The 10,513-nt window shown below is 34.0% G+C and overlaps 2 protein-coding genes across 2 annotated transcripts in view; one reads left to right on the top strand and one right to left on the bottom strand.

The window, feature by feature from the left end:
* The window catches only part of LOC108655760 (uncharacterized), a 173,265-nt gene that overhangs the window by 115,384 nt on the left and 47,368 nt on the right, over window positions 1-10,513 (top strand). The gene's annotated exons all lie outside the window — the stretch shown is intronic.
* On the bottom strand, window positions 2,357-6,135 carry LOC115565500 (serine/threonine-protein phosphatase 2B catalytic subunit 2). The gene has a single exon (XM_030390699.2). The coding sequence runs from the start codon at window positions 5,589-5,591 to the stop codon at window positions 3,831-3,833; it is 1,761 nt and encodes a 586-aa protein (XP_030246559.2). The 5' UTR covers window positions 5,592-6,135; the 3' UTR covers window positions 2,357-3,830.

Genomic DNA, 10,513 nt, shown 5'->3' with positions numbered 1-10,513 from the left:
TGTATCTGTGTGTAGCGTATTTCTTGTTATACTCTTGATATTTATCAAAATCTATATGTATGTATCTGCGTATCCTGCGTGTGTATGTGTGTTTCTTGACTGCCTACATATACACCTACATATATATGTGTATGTACGTCTTTAACTTTGTATGTTGTATTCTGGTTCTAAGCGGTGGACAACAAATGACATTTTGTTATACAATTTATAAATTGTTGTAAATGGAACAGTTAATTGAGAAGCACGCTGTTTGGTTTCATTTCTAGTTAGCATTGATTAACAATAGACTATTCATTACTGTTATATGTACGCGCACAGGCATACATATGACAATTGGCGCCATTTAATATAACAGTTGAATTCGCTCTCAACAACGTATAACACATCTTTCTCTCTGTGTCTGTGTATGTGTGTGTGTGTGTGTGTATGTGTAAATCTTTAAACACGCCTCGCAGCTTGGTGTTTGATTTTCCTTTGGATTTCTTTTTATCCAGTATTCCATTTTCATTAAATTGATGTAAGTTTACAATTTCATTCGCTCGCTGCTCATTTAGCAAATAATTTCCTTTTCTTAAAGGGTTCTTCTTCTTCTTTTTCTTTTAATAATTATTACTAACTAAATTGGTTTTAACATTTTTCGTTTATAAGCGGAATAAACATAAATCACTGTAACAAAATTCATGTAGTTTTGGGCTTAAAAACTTATTTCCTATAGACTGACTGTAGTTAGTGGTGCCAAAGTGTTATATATTAACTGTAATTTCTTCTCAAGTTGATTAATTCTGTGGATTTTTATAAAAGCTAAATTTTCTCAGTTTATCTTAGTATTCAGTTTGAAAATATATATGTATTTATATTTATATATATATAGGTATATATATATATATATTTATAATTGCGTAAGTATTATTTCGACACGTGCATAATCCATTAAATTTAAGTTAATTACTCTAAGTTTTATGACTTTACATATTAAGGATCAGTTGACGTATAATTAATTAATTATATATATATATGTGTGTTTTAGAATTCCGAATATAGTTCGCAAATTTTGATAAGCAAAGTACAGCGTTTTAGAAAAGTTGGTGGAAAAACAGCAAATGTCAATTGGGACCCGACTGAGAGTCATTAACGAAACGTTGATTATGAAGGCATTTCCGTATGTATGTATATGTATATATTTTTATATATAAATATATGACTTAGTTACGTTAAGGGACAGTATATCGGAGACTTGTTTCAAGGTATACCACATTTAAATGGCTTGGATTTTTCTTTTTTATGAATTATACATATTCTTGTGAATCATAGAAGTTATTGGCTTTGCTTTGGTTTGATCTTATGAGAGTCAAATTTGATATATTTGTATATATCAATGACGATTTAATGCTCTACTTACAACATAAGAGAAATATGGTAAATTTCAAATATTTTCATAGCTAACTTTTTCTTGTTAGTGAGAGATATATTCGAAAAACAACAAAACTGAAGGATATGAAGATTTTTTGTTTGATTCCTTAATGTCCCCGATGCAAGTTCTTGTTAATTGAAACATTAGCTAACTCGAGTTATGTTATATTAGTTGTTTTTTTGCTTGTTTTTTTTTTTTTAACTTTTGTTGAGTTCTCGCATGGCACAAGTAAATCTTTTGATTTCAGTTCTAAAAATTGTTCTGGGAAATTGTTTCAAGTGCTGCCTGACGTGTGTGACAGAGTTAAGTAAAAAGCTTATTGTTTTCATTTAGACTTTATACAGTACGAGTTCGTTATATATATATATACTATTTGCCAAAAAACATTCATATTTATATATATAATTTATAAGTATATATATTTATTTTTTATTTATTTTTTTTTTTTATAATATACTTTATATATTGATTTGCTTTTCTGATGTCTTGTGCATAATTTGTGGAAAAGAAAAACGGAAAATGCTGTGCGTGCTTCTTCTTATTCGCTATCAAGTGAAATTCTTTGCTTTATATTTTTATTCCAAATTTCATAACAAAAACAAAACAAATATAAATAATAATAAAAAAGCTATGCGATATATGGGTGCAAATGTTTTAGTTAGTGTTTATTGGATCTAATATAAATACATATATAAATTTACTTTATATATATGTATATATTTGTTTAACAAAAACAAAAAAAAAAGAAAGGAATATGAAAACATGTGATATTCATTTGCAGTTGTAGTTATACATACACACACACACACACACGCACATATATGTGTGTGTGCTTAGATATTTATAATATTTTATTTATTTAGTTAAATATATTTGATTAGCTATTTAAATGTTAAATTGTTTTTGTTTTTGTTTAGTTTGTGTGGTACTTAAATCCTTATGCCATTTTTAGTGTTTTTTTTTTCTTTGTTTTTGCTTTGTTCATTTCTTTTGGATATTTAAAATGCAATGTTTAATTGCTAAATAATTATTTAAGTTGCTATCCAAATTTTGCATTTGCGATTTCATTTGTTGTTCCTTCTGTCTCTTTCCCTCACAATTGTAATCAGAGTTCAACATGTTTTTGGCTAAGCAAATAAAAAACACAATAAATTAAACACGAGTTCACACATAGAAACATATATGCAAGTTAAGTTAAGTTCAGTTACATTAGGCAACAATATAAACAACAAACAAATACATACATACATATACACACACATATATGTATATATGTACATATGCATTCTGTAAAATGTACAAGGAACATTAATTAATGGACTATTGCGACACATATTGCAAATTGTTTGAAAATTTCTTCGGGATCTTGCGAATTTTACAATGTTCAAGCAACAATTAACATTTGTTGTGTTTGTTTTTGTTTTCCCTTCAAGATTGCACAGTTCTTTGCTTTCATTCATAGAAGTTTGTATTTGTTTTTGTTAATGTTTTCCTCTCTTGTTTCTCTGCTCTCAATTAAACATAATATATGTACGCTTCTTTTTGGCGCTGCTAACTGTTTTCAACATATTAGCGCTAGGTTTTTGGTTGTTTTTTTTTTCTTTCTTTCTTTCTTTCTTTCATTTTTTTGCTATTTAACATTTTTTGTTTCATTCTTTATACATACAAGCTTAAGATTAGTTTCGGATTTTTTTTGTTTTTGTTTTTGTATTTTTTATGTGTATTACGGAAAAGGAATCTGTGGCTAGAGCGTAAAAGTAATCGATCAATGCATTAATTGTAATATCCTGCATACCTCAACGGGCATAAGTCCTTTGCTCCTTTCTTGCTGCTGCTGTTTGGTTGTTTGTTCTCAGAGTGAAATATTTATATAGAATTTCCACGTGCCATATTCCATATACATATGTATATATGATCAGCTCTGCTCCAATTGTTCAACTATTCAATTCAATTGTTACCTCGCCTTTGACCTTTTTGCTTATCATTAAAGTAAGTATGTATTTGTGTATTACAATTATTACGAATGATGTTTTAGCTAAAACGACAAATCTTTGCAACATTATTATGTTTATATGTAGATATTTTATGTAAATATTATATGCATGCTCTCGCATGTGTGTGTGTGTATGGGTGTGTATATGGGTGTGTACGTGTGTGTGTGGCTATGCGAGTCTGTGTGTGTGGGTAAGGGAGCACACTGTGGCCCCTCTTGCACGTGCTCAGAGCGTGCTCTGCCCGCACAACCGGCACAGGCAGCACACCCAGTCACACATACACACACACACACAACGCCACGCACTTCTGATCCGACAACAGGTATTACTTATTGGTATTACCGACCGTAATCGGCGCCCACACAGAAGCCACCGACTCCTGTTGTCCCTCCCACGCCGTTGCCGTTGCCCTTCGCGCAAATTCCTTATCCATGCGCCGCTCCATTGTTGCCCTGACTATGATGATGCGGGTGCGGATGATCGTCGCTGGGTGTGGGCGGCTGATCTCGTCGGGGCGGCATCCGCTCGTTGACCGCATCGAGTCCCTTGGCCTCCGCAAATGAGGTAATCTTGTGGTTGGGCGAGAAGCCCTGCATGGCATTCTTGAGGGACTGCTTGCCGCCGGACAGAGCGCCCAGGGGCAGGGCGCCCGTGGGCGTCAGCCCCTTCAGCTGCAGCACTGACTCGGACTCCTCGCGCAGCACTGAGAAGACGCGCGCCATTTTGCCAATGGCGCGTATCTTGTTGCGGATGACCTCCTTGCGCAGCGCCGCCTCGTCGTCCGACAGCGGCTCCTCGCTCTCCTCGGTCATGAGCTCGTCGTCGGAGCAGATGTTCAGCACATTCACCAGCATCTCGGTGACCTTCTCGCCGACGAAGGGCAGCGACCAGGTGAACACGTCCATGAAGTTGGGAAGCCAGTAGGGATGCGGCGAGCAATTGAACTGTCGGATGTTCATCACGTTGTTCTCGTACTTGAGTACCGCCGCCTTGTTGTTGTACACGTCGAGATAGTTGGGCGCCGAGAAGATGGTGATCAGCGAGGGGAAACCGGTGGTCTGGCTCTTGCGGTACATGCGGTAGCCGGCGTCCTGCGCCTCGTGCGCCCGTATGATCGACAGCAGATTGTTGTTCTGCAGGAAGTCGCAGCAGGCGGCGTAGCTGTAGAAATACGAACAGCCGCGCACCGAGTTGTGCGTGTAGAAGTCCGAGTTCTTCTCGTTGCCAAAGTCCTCGAGCGGATCGGACCACAGCAGGTCGCACATGGGGCCAAAGGCGGGCGGCTCCTTGAATCTATCCAACCGCCTGATGTCCTCCAGCTCGTGTATCTCCGGCGACAGTCCGCCGTGCACGCAGAGGAACTGCTGGTTCATCAACGCCGCCAACGGCAGGCAGTCGAACGCATCCATGCACGCGTCGTACACGCGCTCCGAGTATTTGATCTTGCACTCCTGCTTGAAGGTGAAGTACTCGGTCAGATGCCGGCACTCGTGATTGCCGCGCAGCAGGAACAGCGTCTGCGGATACGTGATCTTCAGCGACCACAAATAGAGGACGCACTCAATGCTGAAGTAGCCCCGGTCCACATAGTCGCCCAGGAACAGATACTTTGTTGTTGCCGGCGATCCTCCCACCTCAAAGAGCTTCATGAGATCATAGAACTGGCCGTGGATGTCGCCGCACACAGTAACCGGCGCCTCAATATCGATCATTGTCTTTTCGTGTCGCAGCAGGGCGGCGCCCTCCTGGATGATGCGCAGTGCTGGCGCCTCCTCGATCCGGCCCTCCAAAATGAAGTGCTGCTTTAGCAGCTCGTGATTGGGCTTGCCGGTGCGCGCATCGAATACCTCGGCCATCGTCAGCTTGTGACTGGGTGGAAATGGAACGCTGTCGACAACGCGCTCTTTGGTGTTGACCGCTGCGTGTCCGCCATGCGCCTTATGCGTCGGACTATCGTGGCCAGCGGTGGCGGCATTCGAGTTGCTGTTGCTGCTTGCTGTGGCATTGCCCGTGGCGGAGGCGTTGGCATTGGCACTGGCATTATTGTTGTTGCTGCTGCTACTATTGCTGCTGCTGCCGTGATGCGTGTCTGTGGCATCCGTGGAGTTGGTGGCGTTGCCACCTCGCTGGTTGGCACTTGTTGCCACTTGGGCAGCGACACCGCTCGATTGATTATTCGAAGACATATTTGCAGTACGCTGTGAATTGGATTGTGGCTGTGGCTCTGGCTGTGACTATTCCTCTTCCTGTTGCTGTTGCTGTTGCTGTTGCTACAGATGGCGCCCACACTGAGTGAGCGTATATTATGGTGTGCGCTGTCTACTGCACTGGATTGCACTAGCTGCACACACGCACACGCACGCACTGGCACGTTGGCCAACAACACACGCACTTTTCTACTTTTTATTCTACTCCTGCTGCTGTTGATTTTTTTTTCTTTCTTTTTTGTTGAAGCTAGTTAGCCGCCTTGTCGCGTTGCAGGATTTTGCTACTTTTGGTTGGTAATTTGCTATATCTGTGTTACTGTTATTTCTGTAACACAACAGCAATGGATTCACAATTTGTATTTATATTTTCGTTTCGTCTTGGCTGCTGCTGTGCCCTGCAGACGTCGTAATTTCTCTCGCTACGTTTTTTTTCGCTTCTCAATGGAATTTTCAGCTCCCCCTCCCTCTCCTTTATTTTTATTGATATTCTACCAGTGTGACCACAAATTGCGAATACCAAATTCTCCAATTTTCAACTGCATACTAAATACCAAAAATTCCATATTCGACGTTAACTCAACGTACGCTGACGTAAAGCAGCAGCAGGATGACGTAAGCAGATATATTCGCAATATATGCTTGGAACAAAATTCAGTGTTCCTAAGAGGTGATTATTTTTTGTATGGCCCATATTCAAATCATACACAAGCTTAATAATCGCTATGAAAATCGATATTTTACTAATCATTGCCAAGCAAAATCTGCACTTATATTACATTATTTTAAATCTCTGTAAGCCGACTTTTTGTAATCTGTTGTTGTCATCGATAACTCATATTAAACGAGAATGCCCACAAGCATTTATAACAGGTTCCAAATGTGAACTACCGATTCTTAGCGTGCTTAACGTAACCGTAACCACAACTTACTTCCATTTGGCGTCTAATTTGAAAAATTGAACTGAAAGAAAATCTGATGACGTATATGTATTCAAAACGAACATTTAGAGGAAATAATAAACGTGCGCGCATTTTATTCTCAGGATAGGTACTTGTATATTTTTTTAAATGGTTTTGTATTGTTTTGTTTTTTTGGTTGTTTTGTTAATATTAATTTTGTTAATAACATTGATAATCTTTGTTTTTATTTTGCATTCACTTAAGGTTAAAACTTGTTGTCTGCATTTGTTCATTATGCCATTTGTAAATTAATTTGTTCTTCTCCTTCTTCTTCTTCTTCATCATCATTTTCTCTGGATTGCATACAATTTATCATTTCTCACAACGGCGCAATTCGCATTTTGGCAAATTAGGCAAATTTATTTCCATTTGCCAGCCAGCTGCCCCTATCATTTGTTTTTCTGTTTTTCTTTCTTTGTTTGTTTGAAATACATTTATAAATTTATAATATAATAATGCTTTCACTGTTTAAATTTGTTAATTTACTTATTTTCGGTTTTATAATAAAATTGAAAATTTTTAAGAGAATTATCTAGATGTGATGTTTGCTTTTTTTTTTTTCTTATTTTGTATGTATATAATTGTTTTAAATATTAATTTGTTTTAATCTTGCTTTAAAATTATTTGTTGTTGTTTTTGTTGTTGTTTGTATTTGTTTAAATATAAGTATATAAACTTTTTGCTTTGACTCTGACAAAGTTGCTTCAACTTATTATTTATATTATTATATTATTTGTTATGTATATGCATATACATATATATATATATATATATATATATATATATACATGTATATATACTAATATATATATATATATATATGTATGTATACATGCATATAAATAAATGTTTAAATATATATAAAATATGCATTTAAATTGATTTATCCAAAAGGTAAAGTTTAATTCTTTTCATAATTTTATATATATATATATATATATATATATATATATATATATATATATATATATATATATATATAATTATATATATTTATATATATATATATATAATTATTTATATGTATATATTTAAGTTTTTCTTGTGTAAAGTTTTTGTTTTCTTTTTTTTTTAAAGCATTCGAGGGCAGGAAGTAGATGTTGAAAAATACATGTATCAAAAAATTAGAGTTAAAATATATAAACAGTACAAATATTAAATATATAAAAGGGGATTTATCCTTTCTTAGTTTTTGTTGTTTTTGTTTTCTTGTTGTTGCAATGAAGACTTTTGTTAATTGGAAATCAACGTTTACTTGAAAAACCAAACATGTTCTACACACAGACAGAGCCACTAAGTTCAAAACATTTGTTTATTTGCATTTATTTAGTGTAAACAAATCAATCAAAATGAAAATTTTATTTTCAGTTTAAAAAAATTAAACTAAATTTGTTTAAAACAATGTGATTGTACATATATGTGTATATGTTTGTATGTATGTATGTGTTTCAAGTATTTATGCTAATTTACAACAAATTATTGTTTTTGCTTCTTCTCCATGATTTTGTTTTCTTCTAATTATAACTATTGCAATAAAATAAAATAATTAAAAAACGTAAAATTAAAACAAATTTTTTTTGTAACACAATTCTCTCTCCTCTCTCTCTCTCTCTCTCTTTCTCTCTCATACTTGTTTAGCTAAGAACAGAGCAAAAATTCAAATGAAGTATTAAAAGTTTATATGTATATTTATTATAACTGCTTTTTAGCTATATATATTTTTTTTTAATTTTAACAATTTTCATTTATTTAAAATTTGACTTTTTTGTTTTTGTGTAAATTGATTATTTATTGTGATTGTAGTAGAAAATGTACCGTTAAAAAGTGTTCTAACTGCTGCGCTTAAAAGGAGATAGTAGCAGATAGAAGTTGAGTAGGAGGTGGAAGAAGGAAGAGGAAGAGACGAGCAGAGCGATTGAGTGTGAAAGCCTTAGAAAAAAGATAAGAAAAGTTTTCATATTTTTTGTTTTTTTTTTTTTTTTTGTGTACATAGTATAAAAGTAGTAGTATCATATTTTGTTAGCTTAGCTTATGTTAGCTTCTTATTGAACGTTATGAATTTGAATATCTCTTTATAGAAGAGCGCGCTAATTTGCATGTGTGTGTGCGTGTGTGTGTGTGTGTGTGTGTGTGTATGTGAGTGTTTGACGCAAAGGGGCGGAAGAAAGTATGCGCATGTGTGCATGTGCGTATACATGTGAGTGCACATGCATAACATATGCTTGCATGCATGGGTTTCTGGAGCTTAATAAATTCATTAAATTTTAATTTTTGTTTTTTTTTTTTTCAAGTGTTGTTTAAAACCAATATATTTATTAAACGTACTGCGTTTGTAATTGTTTTCGCTTATTTTTCTTTTTTTTTTTTGTATTCAATTTAAATTTATATATATCTATATATAATTTTTTTTTTGGGAATTGAAATGCAATAAACTTTTGTAAATTGTTTGCTTTGTTCAGGTATATATATATATACATATATATATATATATATGCTGATCTGCTTAGCTTTTAAACATTGTTTCATTTGTTAATGTATTTTTAACTATTTGGGAAATGTGTCTATGTCTGTGTGTGTGTGTGTTACAACTGCATATATAGCATATGTGATGCGTACATAATACACACACACTGTTATACTGTTATACTGCTCTACTGCTCCTGTTAGGTTGGCAAAAGGCATTCTCCTAAAACTGTTGCCTGCTTTCAGGCGCTGCAGTTAATAGAGCACGCTCTTGCTATCTCTCTCTAACTAATGTTCCCAGGCTACTCAGTTTTTATTCGTGATTCGTTTGTTACTCTTTATATATGTATAATATTATTGGATATTTGTTGCTGTTGTTGCCTATAAATTTAATTAAAATTTGTATGCATTTGGAGGCAACGATTTATATGATTTGTGTTTTATCAATATATGTATGTATATATACATATATATATATATATATTATGTTTGTTGCTCTCTCTCGCTCCCTTTCTCTCTCTCTCTCTCTCTCTCTCTCTCTCTTTCTTACTCCTCCACTTATCCATCTCTGTCTCTCAACTGCAACTGTTTCTTGTTTGTTTTTGGTTTTTATCAATTAACATGTCCGGCGGATCGCCATTACTTCAAACATATGTATATGTTTGTATATAATTTTCTTATGCATTATATATGTATGTATTTGTTTGTATGTATGTATAATTGTTTATAAAGTACTTCAAATTGCTATAAGTTTGCATTTTGTATTAGATTCATTTCAACTATCAAATGTTTTCACTTTATCATCAAATTTCAATTAATTTGCTAACTCGTCTTCTCCTTTTCGTCGTCGCTTCTCTTCTTTGCTCTGCTCTCAACAACAAATTATTATATTTTTGGTTTTATTTTTATCGTTTAACATTATATAACTTAAAAATAATGTACATAGGTACTTTTCTTCTTTCGCATCAGTATTAATAAATGTTTTTGGTTTTTTTGTTTGTTTTTTTTTTATGCTTTGTTAATAATTATAATAATATATTTGTAAAGAGAAGTTGCACTCGTTTATATATATATTTGATTTATTTATTTTTTCGCATTGTATTTTTATAAATTCATTTGACTTAATTACTTAAGGTGTAGAAAACAATAAATGTATATAAATATACAATAGGTAAAAACAAAAGTAGAAACAACAATTTAATTTAAAATTCGTATGCATAAGTATTACATTTTTTTTATAATAAATATATATAAATAGGCAATAGGTAAACGAAAAAAAAAATCTAGTAACAGCTAACAACAAAACCCAATTAAACTATGCCCACTGCTTCACATTTTTCTTCAGTTTGCTTTGTTTCATTCTTGATTTTTGTATTCACTTTATTTTAATAAATTTTTATTTTTGCTTTTAATTAACAAATAACTAAAATTCGATTAAGTATAAAAAAGAATCGACGCTGACGTCGACGCAGACGCAAA

Source organism: Drosophila navojoa, chromosome X (assembly GCF_054131105.1).
Source record: "Drosophila navojoa isolate 15081-1374.11 chromosome X, UAZ_NAV_1.0, whole genome shotgun sequence".
Taxonomy (NCBI): domain Eukaryota; kingdom Metazoa; phylum Arthropoda; class Insecta; order Diptera; family Drosophilidae; genus Drosophila; species Drosophila navojoa.
Note: the sequence above shows the minus strand (reverse complement) of the source record. Positions and strands in the feature narration are given on the sequence as shown.